Source organism: Baudoinia panamericana, assembly GCF_000338955.1.
Source record: "Baudoinia panamericana UAMH 10762 unplaced genomic scaffold BAUCOscaffold_2, whole genome shotgun sequence".
Lineage (NCBI taxonomy): Eukaryota > Fungi > Ascomycota > Dothideomycetes > Mycosphaerellales > Teratosphaeriaceae > Baudoinia > Baudoinia panamericana.
The window spans coordinates 104962-119429 of NW_006911258.1; the positions used below are offsets into that span (position 1 = coordinate 104962).

General features: G+C 54.6%; 7 protein-coding genes across 7 annotated transcripts; 4 read left to right on the plus strand and 3 right to left on the minus strand.

Annotated features, from left to right (window-relative positions):
• Positions 1–245: 245 nt before the first annotated feature.
• Positions 246–3185, minus strand: BAUCODRAFT_119056 (uncharacterized protein; the record flags this gene model as incomplete). Its single annotated transcript, XM_007674990.1, has 1 exon — positions 246–3185. The coding sequence occupies one exon, from the start codon at positions 3183–3185 to the stop codon at positions 246–248; it is 2940 nt and encodes a 979-aa protein (XP_007673180.1).
• A 108-nt stretch (positions 3186–3293) lies between these two features.
• Positions 3294–3599, plus strand: BAUCODRAFT_337697 (uncharacterized protein). Its single transcript, XM_007674991.1, has one exon. The coding sequence runs from the start codon at positions 3401–3403 to the stop codon at positions 3563–3565; it is 165 nt and encodes a 54-aa protein (XP_007673181.1). The 5' UTR covers positions 3294–3400; the 3' UTR covers positions 3566–3599.
• A 373-nt stretch (positions 3600–3972) lies between these two features.
• Positions 3973–7843, minus strand: BAUCODRAFT_82563 (uncharacterized protein). The gene has a single exon (XM_007674958.1). The coding sequence runs from the start codon at positions 7392–7394 to the stop codon at positions 4275–4277; it is 3120 nt and encodes a 1039-aa protein (XP_007673148.1). The 5' UTR covers positions 7395–7843; the 3' UTR covers positions 3973–4274.
• Positions 7754–9604, plus strand: BAUCODRAFT_29823 (uncharacterized protein). Its single transcript, XM_007674688.1, has 2 exons — positions 7754–8418; positions 8483–9604. The coding sequence occupies exons 1-2, from the start codon at positions 8232–8234 to the stop codon at positions 9118–9120; spliced, it is 825 nt and encodes a 274-aa protein (XP_007672878.1). The 5' UTR covers positions 7754–8231; the 3' UTR covers positions 9121–9604.
• A 57-nt stretch (positions 9605–9661) lies between these two features.
• Positions 9662–11671, plus strand: BAUCODRAFT_29824 (uncharacterized protein). Its single transcript, XM_007674689.1, has one exon. It carries the CDS (start codon positions 9828–9830, stop codon positions 11475–11477), a length of 1650 nt encoding a protein of 549 aa, XP_007672879.1. The 5' UTR covers positions 9662–9827; the 3' UTR covers positions 11478–11671.
• A 40-nt stretch (positions 11672–11711) lies between these two features.
• Positions 11712–13460, plus strand: BAUCODRAFT_29825 (uncharacterized protein). Its single transcript, XM_007674690.1, has 2 exons — positions 11712–12362; positions 12422–13460. Exons 1-2 carry the CDS (start codon positions 12206–12208, stop codon positions 13345–13347), a joined length of 1083 nt encoding a protein of 360 aa, XP_007672880.1. The 5' UTR covers positions 11712–12205; the 3' UTR covers positions 13348–13460.
• A 19-nt stretch (positions 13461–13479) lies between these two features.
• Positions 13480–14454, minus strand: BAUCODRAFT_337802 (uncharacterized protein). Its single transcript, XM_007674992.1, has one exon. The coding sequence runs from the start codon at positions 14148–14150 to the stop codon at positions 13749–13751; it is 402 nt and encodes a 133-aa protein (XP_007673182.1). The 5' UTR covers positions 14151–14454; the 3' UTR covers positions 13480–13748.
• Positions 14455–14468: the final 14 nt, after the last annotated feature.

Consider the following 14468-nt stretch of genomic DNA (forward strand, 5'->3'; position numbering starts at 1 on the left):
GCCGCGCAACAGGCTCTTCTGCTCCCTATGAAGTGGTATTGAGATACGTGAAATGCCATCGGGTTGGGCGTATCAGTGATACGGTGAAACATTGGACAATACTCGTACAGAGCGTGCTAAAGTACAGATGAAGACAACTCAAGCAAAACAGAGAGTGCAAACCAACAACGAGTACACGCTTCGTCTCATCGTAAACGCATCCAAACGTGAGTAGTCCGTACAATCGTCAAAACAACAACAATCGGTCACTGTCGCTGCCCATGCACAATCTGCTCCTTGAGCAGACGACGCCTCTTCTCCCTCTCCCGCTCCTCCCTGTTCCGCCGAATCCCACTCAAACTCCTGCTCAAAACAGACGGACGCGCCGTCTTCTTCTCACCATTTGCCCGGGTGAGCTGGTCCTCGCTTGGCCGCTTCCTCACAACGCCCTGGCTCACATAAGAGCCGCGACTGCCCATCCCACCCGAACTGCTCTTCTTCACCACGTAATGGCGGCGGTTGTTGGTTCCATGCCTATCCAGACCGAGACTGTTACCGACAAGAAAGCCACCCCTGCCCCTGAACCCAGGCATACGCACGCTCATCTGTCTCGGCCAGAGAGCGCGACGCTTAACGCTTTCGACGTCAGAGGTATCGCCACCCTGTGGGAGTCTGCCAATGGGTAAGCCATCCAGGTCCTCGCTATCATACAATTCCTCCTCACTGTCGTAGCCATCCCAGAAACGGCGTGGTTGCCAGAGCGGCGACAGGTTCTGTGGCCGGTCTTCATCGGCGGTGTTCGGACGCTTAGGCTTGCGTAGGCTGAGGGAGCGCGTGAGAAAGGGTTGCTCAATGAAGGATTCGCTTAAGCGGCGCGCGCGCTGCATTAGGCTTGAACGCGGTTGGAAAGTGGTACTGCCGTGGTCATGATCGGGCTCAAGCTCGCGCTCACGCTCGCGCTCTAGGAGCTCCTTGTTCGGCGTGGGAGGTATGATCTTGAAGGCTGGCGGCGTTGGTGCCGAACGAGGGTTCGTAAGTGGGCTATCGACGTGGATGGTAGGGTTGTGCTCGCCATCAGTCGGTGACGTCTGCGTGATTTGTGCTGAGAACGAAGGCATATGCTCAGCACGATTGAGCTGGGCGGTCGTCGACGACGTGGACGGCAATTTGCTCACTGGTCGTGACACATGCTGCACCACTAACAGACTCTCGTTGTGGTGTGGGTAGATGTTGATGCCTTGAGCCTCGCAGACCTCCATCTCGCTTCGCTCCGACCACTGACTGGTTGACAGTGGCGTAGGGCTCGGATGCAGGAAGCGAGCGTCGAAGCTCTTTCGTGGCGAGGACGGCATGAAAGCGCCGCCGTTGGTGTCCATGCTGGCGCGCTGTCTGCGAGAGTCATTGGAGACGGCGGAGGCTTTGCGAGAATGGTACGCTGTCGGCAATGCCTCGAATCCCGGGTGGAGTAGTTCCTCGTCAGGCGTGGCAATGTCGAAGCCCGCGCCAACAGGCTGAACAGGAATATGCTGTTCAACTTGTGCATCGCGCGGAGTGTGGCGTTGTTGCTTCGCTGCGTTGTTCAACCCTAGCAGAGATGGAACCGATGAGGTAGCCAGCAAGCGATCGTTACTAGTCTCCTTCGCCGTAGTGAGACGTCTAATGGTAAGGGTGTCTTCGAGTCGATTACGGTGCGACACACGGCACAAAGTGTGATGCTGCTGCTGCTGCTTACGATGCACACTCATATCCGTCAGCGAAGACGGTAAACCCTCGACCGCCATGGGAGCTGCACTACGAGCCCACCAGAACAGGTCAGAATCTGCGGCACCCGACTCCCTGACGGGAGACGCTTCGAAGGATTTAGCTGGTATTTGCGCCCTCTTATGGCGTAGTTGCTTCGGCGCTGTATCAAGGCTAGTGCGTGGGCTATTCTCGCTTCTCGAGACATTGCGAAGTGATTCGTGCCTCGCGCTACGCTTGAGCGTATGCTGACGTCCATCAGGCGAGTGAAGACCTGCGGGTGCCGCGCTGCCATGGCTTAACGCGCTGTGTCGCTTGACGTTCTCTTCTTGAATTTGCTTGTAGACGGAGTTGTTGACATCTTCGGCGCTGGTTTGATCCGACGGCGTCAGCCCGCTCGCCAGCCAGGAAGAAGCGGCGAGGCCCTGCAAGTCACGTAGGTTGCCCCTATGGTTCGGAGAAGGGTCAGCTTCCTCCTCATTGCTAATGTACGATATGTGCTTGTCCACGTCGCCATCCGAATCCGGAGTGTGGAGTGGAGAAGCAACTCGGTCCGCGGCAGTTAAAGAGTGAATGGCAGTGATCATCCGGCGATTTGGCACCTCATGCGTGTCCGGAGGATCATATGGAGAAGCAGCTGGACCGGGGTGCCCGTGATAGATTGCAGTGATATCCCGACGGCAGGGCATCTCCCTGGCTTCGTTAACGGCGCTTCGCTTTGCCATACTGGGATCGACGTTAGCGAGCCGTAACCCACGTGTCGAATCCATCCAGTGCTGCAGCGGCGCGGGAGAAGGCGTTTGCGGTAAATGCAGCTGGCTCCGGCTTGAATGTTCGCGTGCGGTATAGAAGGATTCGGCTCTTGAACTGGGATATTGTTTTAGGCGATGCGCGATCAGAGGGTGAAGATATGTTGCATCCAATGTTGGCGAAGTCAAGTTTCCACTCGTGCCCGGCGGAGAGGGATCGGGGGTGGGGAGGTTCCGCCCGGGCGTGCTTAGGCCTGATTTCTGTGTACGCAACGCCTCCCTCACAGCATCAGCGAACTGAACATTCGCCGCAAGACTTTCAGCGCGAGGTTCCGCTATGTCAGAATTTGCCATTGTCGGAGGCGTAGGAGGGAGGCCAGTACCGCCCTTGATCAGGTGAGGCGGCGTCTGTGGGCGGTGGTTGTTATCGCTATTGAATTTGCTTCGATCGATCCCGCGGGAAGTAACATTGCTATGGTCGACGCCCGTATCTACATCACAGTCCAGATCAATGCTACCCTCCTCGTCTGAGCTCGGAATATCCGCAAACGTCGTCGGTACGCTTCGGTGTTTCTCTTTGATCGATTTGCTTCTGCTAAACATGCTCTCATTGAGGGGCTTGTACTCAGCACCCTGGAACGCCCTCTCGAGCATGTCGAAACTCTTCTCATCAAGGGGCGCAAAGGCCGTGGTATGCGGCCTGCGGAAACCTGGCATCTTCTTGCAGCCTACTTCATGTTCCTATCTCATCGTCGCGCAACAAGCAGTGCAGCAAACTTCACTTCCCTCTCTCTGCGTGAATTGCAGCTTCGGGTTCTCTCAGACGGTCTCTCTTTCCCTCGAGCCGCCAGTCGTTTTGTTCCGTCTCTGCTTCGAGTTTCTCGAACCAACCCGCCAAAGATGTACTCAAGTCGGTCGTACGTGGCGTAGCAATGGCGCCCAGTGCCAACCGAGAGTCGTCGCACAGCCCGCTTCCGTTGCGCACGCCGTCGAGGCACCCTCGGCTGCAGCTGTGCGTATGCGCTGCGCGAGGCGCGCATCGATCAGCCAAGGCTGCGTCTAGGGACCTCTGCTGTGTCGCGAAGGCAGTACTATAGCTGATATGAAAGGATACTGTGCGAGCGCCGAGCAATGACGATGCCGTTGGAGGTGGGTGACAGCTAGTCAGGAGAAGGGCGCAGGTGCATGGCGAAGATGCAGGTCGATCCCTTCAGCGCAACCTTGGCAGCAAGACCAGACGAATTGCAAGCCTCGGTGATGTAATGCCTGGCGGTAAATGTGCGGTGTCACGTGGGGGGTGTACCTCGAATTCACGTTGCGCTTGCCGTTTCTGACAGCATAACTTTCTCTTTTCTTTACAGCATTCCTCGAACGACTATCTACTATGCCCGAGTATGTTACTTGTTGATGACAAGCGACTGCACTCAGCTTTTCGCACAACTCAGTGGACTTCTGCACGCTTGCGCGGTCCTGCAGCGTCTCCTTTTGGACCTAGTCGCCCTTGGCTTGGAATGTTGGCTGCACGTCGTCTGCACAGGCAGTTCGCGCGCCAATGAGGTGCGAGAGCGGCATCGCTTCAGTAAACTGTTTCCAGGTCACTGACCGCAAAGCTGCATGTCACTGTATGACAGAATAGCCTGTGGAAACAGTGCCGCTGATGGACCTCGAATACGGCGTGCATGCAATCATAGCTCTCCGTACTCTGCTCGAGGTAGGTTTCCCACGAATACGGATCGGTGAGAAATATCTGCTCGGCTTGCATAACATTACGATCTCTCGCGCCACCGTCTGCTAGATACTACTGTCCTATATTATTCCCAATTGCGTAAACGCCGCTACAACCTCCTTGTCCACATTAACCAACCACTCCCGTTGAAACCTCTCACTCCCCCCCGCAGCAGCAACAGCCTGCTCCAAGTAAAACTTCACGAACTCCGGCAGGTTGACCGTATGCACTTCATCACTACAAGTCAACTCCCTCCTGCGCACATCCTCAGGCGCTTCAAGACCCTCCGAGCTGGCTTCAGCAGCAGCAGATGCGTAGACCAGTGAGTCGCCTGTCGTGTCCTCCGCGCCTTCGCGCAGCTCCGTGATGATGTCGGTCCAGACGGTCATGAGTGACTGCAGGTGCAGCAGAATGAAAGGTTGGTTCGTCGCGAGCAGCTTGGTTAAAGCTAAGCACATCAGCTTCCGCCTTCCAGGATCGCCGACGTTCTCAAAGTGGTTGAACCACTCTTCCAGTAGCCACTTCATCGTGCCTTCTACGTCCACGTTGTCACTGGAGAAGCCCGCCGAAGCCGTCCTGATGGCCGCACTAAAGCCGTCAAGCGAGCCGAGAATGAGCCGGGCAAGGACGGCGAAGTAATCGGTCTCTACGATACCATCGACAGGCGGCTCCTTCGCCAGGGGACCGGTGGTGCAGTGGGCCATCCAGCTGCCTCGCAGGCCTACAAGTAGTGTCTGTAACAAACGACTCCGGGTCATGGAGACAGCAATCTCGGCTACGGCACCCTCGCCGCCGAGCTTCTGCGCGGAGCGGATGAGGAGTTCGATGATGTTGCAGACCATACCGTTAGCCTCTGCCTTGCTCTGGAGAGAGTCCAGCAACGACCGTAGTTGGTCTAGAAGCGGCAGAGTGTTGTGTAGAATATTAGCCGGAGCAAGCACGACGTACGATTCGGTGATCTGCAGAGCCTGGCGTAACTCCTCTGAGCCGAACTCGAAGACTCGGAAGATCTCAGGCATGAGGTTAAGTATCTCGTCCGACGCTGGCCGTGGAGTCTGCACGAGTATCGTACCCCAAAGATCCAGAGCGTCTTCGAGCAGGAAGAAGTCGATCTCTGGCCCTGCCTTCATGGTAGCGGTAATGATCGGCCACATGATGCCGTGGAAGGGTACGGAGTCCGCTTTCATGGCGTTGAGGAGTCGGACTAGCAAACTAAGGATCGCTTGCTTTAGCAGGACATCGTCAGTCCTCTTCTCCCAGAGTGTCGGTAGCGTAGCCATGATCATGTCAGCATGCGGAGAGATACGATGCTCCATTCTCTCCACAACCACAGAGACGGTGTTGAGGAGCTCCATTCGTGTGTCGATATAGGTGACCTCGATTGTCAGCGCCAGGAGCCTCCTGAGAATGCTCTGCACGTACGGCTGCAGCTCTTCGGCTTTCGTACCCCAGTCGTCAATCACGGCGTGTAGCTGTTTACCCGCGGTGACTCGGACGACTAAGTCGTTGAGTTCCTTGTCAGGGTCGAGTAGGAAGTTATAGATCTGGAAGACGAGCTGTCGCTCGTTGATCTTGACCGAGATCCACTGCGCGAGCAAAATGGCTGCTCGCCGGCGCACAATGTTGTAGCCTGCAGTCTGTTTCTGCACTTCTTGCACCAAAACATCTCGGATGAACGCATCGAAGTCGAGCGAGTCGTGCAGTATGGGCGCGGCAAGGCCAACGGCAGTATAAACGGAATCCTTAAACATGACATCTTCGTGCTCTGGCTTGGCGACTTCATAGAAGACTTGCAGGAGCGGCTGTAGAAGTATGTCCTTGTAGTTGATCGCCAGATCCAAGAATAACTTCTCTGCACAAGGCCTGACTTCGTATGCCCAAGCCTCAGCTAAGCCGGTGTGTTCTTCGCCCTTCTCCCAATCTTCGGGCTCATCTTCCCATTCGCGGAGGTCTTTCGCGCGGAAAATGAAGAAGCGTGTGACCAGCGACTGGAAGACCTCTTGTACGAACGCAATCGAGAATAGCTCGGTGCGTAACAGCTCGGTTGCTTGGTTCTTCTGCTCCTTGTCTTCAGCGGTGCGATACTTGAACGCCTGAGCTGGATAGTGCACCATCTGCACACAAGCCCGTAGAATTAGCAAGCCGCGCAATGAGAGTTTCTCGGCGTGCCCTTTCTCGTCTGGCTCTCCGTTGGTATCAATCCTTCCATCAGCAACGGCTATGCTGACAGTCTCTCCAGTACCTATCTGCTCACCGTATGTCTTGACGAAGGTCCAGTATGCGCGAGCGAGGTCGACGCTGTTCGGCAAGAGAACGAATGACGCCGGATGCTCCATGGACATAGTATGGTGTAGCTTCGCCAATTGCAGCGTGAGCTTGTCAAACACTTCTGATGCGGGTATCTCCGACCGCATTCCCAAGAGCTTGGACAGATGCTGCTGTGTCATCTCCCACACAGTGACGACTTCCTCATGACGATGCGGATGTTCGTAGCCTACGATCACCAGTCGTCTCAACACCTTCATGGTCATTAGGCTTAACCTTATCGCACTTTCGTCCAGGTCATGGGGTAGTTGAGGCTGCCAGTGAAGGACAGTCTGGCTGTATAGACTGCCAAGCACATGCACCAGCTCTGGCGTCGCAGCCTGGAGGTTCTGGCGTGACCGCTGTAACCGTCCAGTCGCAAGCTCTTTGATGATATGTAGCAGTGTCAGAAGCGCCCTTACGAGCTGTAGTGGTGCTATCTGGGAAGCGTTTCGGATAATGTTCGTTAGTGCCGGTATCAATTCCGGCCAATCGTGAGGGTACTCAAAGCGTGCAATCTTCGCGATGACCAAGGCATTTTGCAGCGCGAGGCGATCATCGGTCTCGTTTAGGCAGCTGTCCAGCTGCCTAGAGCGGATGGCTGCTTTGTCCGCCTTGGAGACGGCATTAGTTGCAGTCTTTCGCCAGTACTTGTCGATGCCATTCTTGAGTTGTATGATAGCCAGATAGCGAAGTTCAGTGGGTAGTCTGGAGTCTAGGTACGCGCTCTGAAGGTGCTTATAGTAGCCTTCGCTACGCTCCCATCGCTCAAGTTGGGTCGTGGCGCTACGTATCTGGCCTTGGTCGGACGAGGCAGCCGAGCCAAGAGTGTGAACAAGTTGCTCTTCGGTAAGTGGGTTCGCCTCTCCGGGGACCTCTATGGCGAAGGAAGGCATCTTACAGGTGCACGGATCTCAGTCAACAGTTTTGATCGAAGTTGGAGGTCCGAGCCGCTGCGCTTTCCAGGTAAGGAAGGCACGCTGGAGTCTCTGCAAGCGGACAAATTTCGAAGTATTGCCGTCTCGACACTGATTTTAGCCATAACATTCCAGTCCTACCAGTGTGCTCGCAAGCTGTGAGATAAGCGTATTCTTAACATCGCTTGATCGTTTTATATCTCAGTGCTCCGTTCAGTCGTGTGGTTGACAGTGAGTTTTTGCGGCCTAAGGCTCACATTTCTCCCAATCGCCGCCTCTCAAAACTCTCCGCTCCGTCTTTCCATTGGGCTTTCTTTCTTTTCTTCTACAAAGTTGATTTGAACCCCACTGCAGATAAAAGGCTTCCCATCCGCACTCCAACCGAGCAGCACCTGGATCGGCAGCTGAATCAGCTGGGCAGACGGAACCTCAAAGGCTGTACAAAGAAGCGCAGAGGACGAGTCAAGATTCCCTGTGTCTCCCGTTATCAGCAAACAAGCCAGCCCTTTCTGGAACCGCGGGGACGTACTGTACCTACATCAAGTACTGCTTTTAGCATTGTCTTCTGCATCAACACATCAAGTCTTGTCAATGTCATCCAGCTTCACTGCGCAGAGCCTCATTCGACCTACCAACCACCACTCGCTCGCCGACGCAGCCATTGTCACAATGGCTGCATAGACGTCAGCGGATCATCCGCAATGGCCGGTGGCTTCGTCAAGGTCGCGTGCCCAACAACTACTTCCTCGTTTGTAGCACTGTAAGAGCTTGTCTATTCTTTGAATACCTATTGAATACCGCTCTTCCTACGTAACGATGCCGCCACGGAAGAAGAACGATTCCGTAGCCACCAGCGTCGCCACCTCGGCCGACTCAAGCGCCTACCCAAGCAGATCGTCCTCACCATCACCCAAGCAGTCCTTTCGCTTCTTCGATCTGCCCGCGGAGCTGCGCTTGCAGATACTAGAACATGTGCTTCACATCGGCAAGCCGCTGGACCTAGGTAAGCCATCCTATCCCAACAGCCTCACCACCTCCATATAGTACTCTGACAAGCCATGAATCAGATCCATACAACTACCGCACCATCATCCCACGCCTCGCACTTTTTCTCGTCTCTAAACGAATGCATGAAGAAGCGCATCGAGTCTTCTACTCCCAACCCATGCTACTCTTCCCATACTCTGATCGCTTCTTCAACACAAAGAAACCTCTTCTCTCCCGCTTGCCACCACACTACCGCGCAGAGATCACGACCTTCGAAATCAGACTTGGAAAAGGCTGGAGCGCACCGCCACGGTGCCAGAAGGTTACGGAGACGCTTGGCCTGGCAGACTGCACAAGCTTACGGACACTGAAGATCTTCGTGGAATTGGATCCAAGTGAGAGCTTCTTCAATGGCTTTCGAGGCAAGAATGCTACGGAGGACACGTATAAGTGGTTCTGCATGGACTTGTTGCGGGGTCTCATTGATGAGCTGCCTAGTCTGGAGACGGTGGAGATTGATGCGTACATTAAGCGTGGCTCGCCGTTGATCGTGGGGTTGAGGAGGGTGGTTGACGAGGCGCAATTGCGGTTTGTATGGGGACCGTTAAGAAGGCAGGAGCGGGAGGTAGAGGAGGTTAGTGATATGGGAGCACTGGAGAAGGCTGTGGCGGGGTTGAAGCTGGATGATTTGCCACGTATGGTGGAGGCCAGTGCTTAGTGGGTATGAATGTGGCAGGATGGGACGCTGAGCCATAGAGACTGCAGGACACCATGCCATTCAACCGCCAATCTTAGGCACATCCGTTGAGCAACATTCTTCTGCTGTGCATCGTCCCGGGGAGACTGCCGTCGATATAGCACAACCCTTGATCATGCCACTTCGTCGCTCGAAAGGACCACGATAGCACTCAGCGCCAGATTCGCTCTGTGTGCGGATCTTAGTAGGTTCGCCGCCTTGCGTAACCGTGCCTAGTGGTGGAAGCTTAGGGTAAGGACATGGTTGTAGGCTCGGGCCTTTGCTTGTTCAAGTATACAGTCTCAGCCAGTGTTAGACTGGTTCACGACGAGAAGAGAAGATGCTGCAGAGGCCATATTGTGTCAGGCCTTATTGACTTCATGATCCTACGGCAGCTGGATGGAAGTGAAGGTAGACAGCAGTCACGATACATATGCTGCAGCGCTAGATCAGTAGAGCTTTTCTGGACAGCCTGCCCTAAGCATTATCTTTGTTATGTTCTTGACACGACATGATATGTGTAGCGATCTCGAATACCACAACAGTAACGTCCGTGCACACACGCTAATGCAGGCTACATGCAATGCCTCATGAAATGTTCCTGAGTGCACAGATGAGTAACCCAGCACAAGAACATTTACCGTAGTGAACTTACAACAGCTAAAGCAAGTCGCATACCTTCCGCCGCCATGCCCGGGACAAGAGGCCCAGTGCCAGTGCCTCTCCACCCCAATGGCGGCGACCGCGACCTTACCCAAGAAATCTTGAACGCCGTCGACGAACATGAAACCGTACCGACCAACGAGCTCTTCCCGCACACATCACAAGCCGAGATCAAGGCCGCACTAGATCGGTTAGCGAGTCGGCAGATGGTCGAATATGACACCAACGACAAGGAGCACGTCGTCCTGACACAAGAAGGCCAAGATATCGTGGATGAAGGCAGCCATGAGTACAAGGTCTGGGATGCAGTACACAAGGCTGGCAAGCTGTCGCCAAAGGACCAAGCATTATCAACACCTTCAGCCAAGCTCGGGCAGGGCAATGCGATCAAGCTGAAGTGGATCAAGAAGGATGGCGACGCTTTCGTGCCACTCACAGATTCGGTGACGGATACGACGAGAGAGCAACTACGGTATGCGTCGGAGCACCACGCTTTCGAGGATGCTAAGCTGCTCAAGGATTACCAGAAGCGAAAGTTAGTGGCGACGCAAAAGGTGATCACGTACATTGCGCGAAAAGGACCGAGATGGGCGCGAGAGATACCCGTAGAGGTGACGGATCTGACGGCAGAGATGATCGCGGATGGCAGCTGGAAGACGGCCACCTTCAAACCATACAACTTCAAAGCGAGAGGTGTGCTAGGTGAGGCCGGCCACGGCGGGACGGGCGCCTTGCACCCTCTAAACAAAGTCCGGGAAGAGTTCCGCAAGATCTTCTTCAATATGGGCTTCGTGGAGATGCCAACGGCACGCTTCGTCGACTCCGGCTTTTGGAACTTCGACGCCCTTTTCGTGCCGCAACAACATCCCGCCCGGGACCTGCAGGACACCTTTTACGTCTCCGACCCCGCCGAAGCCGGACCACCAGGCGCAGACGAGTCCGTCGACGTCGTGTTGGCGGAAACGGCAGAAGAAGATGACGACGAAAGCGACAAACCCACATCTTCTGACCCCGCCACCCGCGCCGCTGAAACGACATCAAAACTAGATTACAACGAGTACTTTGAAAACGTGAAACGCGTGCACCAAGACGGCGCCTTCGGCTCGATCGGCTACCGCTACCCCTACAACGACGCCGAAACGCGCCGTCTCGTCCTCCGCACCCATACCACTGCCATCTCGGCTTACTGTCTGCATCGCCTTGCCGCTAATCCGCGTCCGTGTCGTTACTTCTCCATCGACCGCGTCTTCCGCAACGAAACGGTCGACGCCACACATCTTGCTGAATTCCACCAGATTGAGGGTGTCATTGCGGATTACAACCTTACGTTGGGTGGATTACAGGCGTTCCTGAAACGCTTCTTCCGCAATATCGGCGTCCCGGATCTCAAGTTCAAGCCCGCGTACAACCCCTACACGGAACCGAGTATGGAAGTCTACGCGTGGCATGAGGGGCTAGGCAAGTTAGTCGAGATTGGGAATAGTGGTATGTTCCGGCCGGAGATGTTGTTGGCGATGGGACTGCCTGAAGATCTACGATGCTATGGCTTTGGGTTGTCGCTCGAGAGACCGACGATGATTAAGTACGGTATATCGAACATTAGGGAGTTGCTGGGGCATAAGGTGGACATTGGGGATATTGAGAAGATGCCGGCGGTTAGGCTAGACAGGGAGTAGGGTGCTCGCATGACCAGCGCCCGTCGCAGGAGCGATTGTCTTGTCAATGCTCTACTTGGCATCGCTTACTGCCGCCTTGCTCAAAGGGTCAAAAGAGCGTGCTTTATATCACGTCACGTGCGCAAACCACCGTCTTAGTATCACGTGGTGCCTCCAAGGTGGCTTACGCTTGTTGATCCTTCGTCCCTTTCCAGATCCTGCTGTCTCTCTCTCTCTCTCACTCTCACGCCGTCTTATGCATCCTGCATAGCTGTTCCCTCATCTTCCCATTGCACATTGTTGTCCACACTCTACAGAAACAGCGCATACACGTAGCGGTGCGGCTCGCCTATCTGCTATCTCACTTTAGCCGCCACCTTGGACGTGAAGATCTGCATCAGCGACGTCACCTATGCTGTCCCTTGCAGAGATCTGGAAAGCTTCGAAGAGAATGAACAATTGCCGCGCGGAGTTTGCTCCGGGACGATGAACCCTCATATGGGAGAGGACGTAATGGCACGAACACGCTGTTCTAGTACTCGGCTGGTGCGGCGATCGCGGCGATATTCTGTTATCGATACGATCTGCCCATTGGAATTGTGGCACGCATATGTCATCAAGTCGGACGTTGTTCATGGCGAAGTAAAGTATAACTGTTCCCTCAACCTCTTTCCAGCTATTTTTGTAGTTCCATCCAGCACACTTGAAGAAACACTACTTTCAAGCTCACTAAAACGTCACACGCCAATATGTCTAACGACTACAGCTTCGAAGGATGGCTCGGCAAGGGCCCCGAGTCCGCCCAAGGCAAGATGGAATGGGGCAAGTTCCCTCACCCGAAGCCATTCGAGGAGACCGATGTCGACATCCAAATAACACACTGCGGTATCTGCGGTTCTGACCTACGTAAGCCTCCCAATCCCATCCCACTCCCATCAACGCAGCTATGCTGACGATATCACCAGACACCCTCCGCTCCGGCTGGGGTCCTACACCCTACCCCTGCTGCGTCGGCCATGAAATCGTTGGCAAAGCCGTTCGCGTCGGCTCCAAAGCGGAAAAGGGAATCAAAGTTGGCGACCGCGTCGGCGTCGGCGCGCAGAACTCCTCCTGCCTCAAGCCCGACTGCGAGGAATGCTCGTCAGGTCTGGAGAACCACTGTCAACATACCGTCAACACCTTCGCGGATCAGTACCCGGATGGGAGTTACTCGTACGGGGGGTATGCGGACTATCACCGCTGTCCTTCCCATTTTGTAGTCAAGATTCCAGAATCTTTACCATCGGAGGAGGCGGCGCCAATGTTATGTGGTGGTGTTACGCTTTACTCCCCACTCAAGAACAACGGCTGTGGGCCGGGGAAGAAGGTGGGAATAATAGGTGTAGGCGGACTAGGGCACTTCGGTGTGATGTTCGCGAAGGCACTGGGCGCGGATAAGGTTGTCGGTATCTCCCGATCGCACAACAAGAAGGACGATGTGCTTAAGATGGGCGCAGACGAATATATCGCCACTGACGATGACAAGGACTGGGCGAAGCATCACGCGCGGAGTCTGGATCTGATTGTCTGCACCGTGTCGTCGCCAAAGATGCCGTTGATGGACTACCTGCAGCTGCTCCGCGTGAAAGGGACGTTCATCCAAGTCGGCGCTCCCGAGGACAAGTTGCCGGATATGAATGCTTTTGCGTTCATTGCCAAAGGTGTCAAGTTTGGTGGCAGTATGATTGGGCCGCCGTGGCAGATTGAGGAGATGCTCAAATTTGCGGCGGAGAAGAACTTGCATCCCTGGATCAATAAGTACCCGATGAGCGAGGCGAACAAGGCGATCGTGGATATGGATCAAGGGAAGGCGAGGTATCGGATTACGTTGGTCAATGAGAAGCACTTGTAAGGAATGTAGGCAGGTTGAAAGTGCGCCCAACCGCGACGTGATATCACTGTATGTAGAGTAGATATCGACTGCCTAGCTATAATGAACTTCTAAGACCGTTCCCTGCAAACGTGGCTTACGAGTCGTATCAGCGCTGCGTGACTTCGTGACTAGAACACGGTATCAAGTAGTCGAGCGATATTGGGAAGTGGTAAGAAGAGAGCACATATTCGTTCATATCGTCGGAAATAACCAGTAAAGGACGAGGCAATCGGCAAGATCTCAGGTACCATATGATTCGAAGCCAATAGCAAGATGTCGAAATTACGGATGAAGAGGTAGAAGCAATGGATGAGAAAGTAGAAGCCACCCGTGAAAGTCGTAGCACTCATCTCTGTCTCAGAAGCACCGGTACCACGATACTAGCTCGAGGTACTCGTACTCGCCACCGTACACTTCTGCCACTTACTCCCCCAGAGCGGCGTCATCGTCGTAACCGTCGAGCCAGCCGTGCAAGTCACCGTCCCCACATCCGTACTCGCAGTGGTAATCAACTGCGGCGGGTCGGAGCACTTGTATGGCGAATTGGAGTTAGGTGGGGCTAAGAGACCAGGGATTTGGATGGGTCGGCAGCCTGGGGAGCACGAAGCGTAGTTGGATGGGACGGTGGTGAAGGGGCCGCAGTCGGAGTTTGGGAGGGTGGAGGTGGAGTAGGAGACTGAGGTGGTGGTGTAGACGGTTGCCACGGTTGCTGGGGTTGTCGCGGCTGGCATGGCGTTGACCACTGCGGTGAGGCCAAGGCCGAGTAAGACGTAAGTGAACATGTTCTGGTTGTAGCGATTGATTCCGGGTCCCTCGACTAGGTGTTGCAAGTTGACTGCTACGTTTGGGGGGAATGCTCGCTTGGAGGTAATACTGCGCTTGAAGAATTCATCGTATTATATCACAGTGCTGGTGTGCGAACAAAGAGCTACCATCTAATCCACCCATGCTCGAAGCGGTCGTCATGATACATCGACAGACAAAGGAAACGTGTGTGGTGTAGACTGCAACCATTGGCTGTCTGCTACTATTGCTTTGTTGAAGTCGCAGTCCAGACGCAGCAGAGCGAGAGAACACACTGGATACGTCAGCTCCAGTCT

What these genes read in the sequence shown, in the direction of transcription:
- BAUCODRAFT_337802 (XM_007674992.1), bottom strand. Translation starts at nt 14,150, where the DNA reads ATGTTCACTTACGTCTTACTCGGCCTTGGCCTCACCGCAGTGGTCAAC.
- BAUCODRAFT_82563 (XM_007674958.1), bottom strand. Translation starts at nt 7,394, where the DNA reads ATGCCTTCCTTCGCCATAGAGGTCCCCGGAGAGGCGAACCCACTTACC.
- BAUCODRAFT_29825 (XM_007674690.1), top strand. Translation starts at nt 12,206, where the DNA reads ATGTCTAACGACTACAGCTTCGAAGGATGGCTCGGCAAGGGCCCCGAG. An exon ending in TATCTGCGGTTCTGACCTAC is followed by an intron (nt 12,363 to 12,421) that starts GTAAGCCTCCCA and finishes CGATATCACCAG; the next exon opens with ACACCCTCCGCTCCGGCTGG.
- BAUCODRAFT_29824 (XM_007674689.1), top strand. Translation starts at nt 9,828, where the DNA reads ATGCCCGGGACAAGAGGCCCAGTGCCAGTGCCTCTCCACCCCAATGGC.
- BAUCODRAFT_29823 (XM_007674688.1), top strand. Translation starts at nt 8,232, where the DNA reads ATGCCGCCACGGAAGAAGAACGATTCCGTAGCCACCAGCGTCGCCACC. An exon ending in CGGCAAGCCGCTGGACCTAG is followed by an intron (nt 8,419 to 8,482) that starts GTAAGCCATCCT and finishes GCCATGAATCAG; the next exon opens with ATCCATACAACTACCGCACC.
- BAUCODRAFT_337697 (XM_007674991.1), top strand. Translation starts at nt 3,401, where the DNA reads ATGGCGCCCAGTGCCAACCGAGAGTCGTCGCACAGCCCGCTTCCGTTG.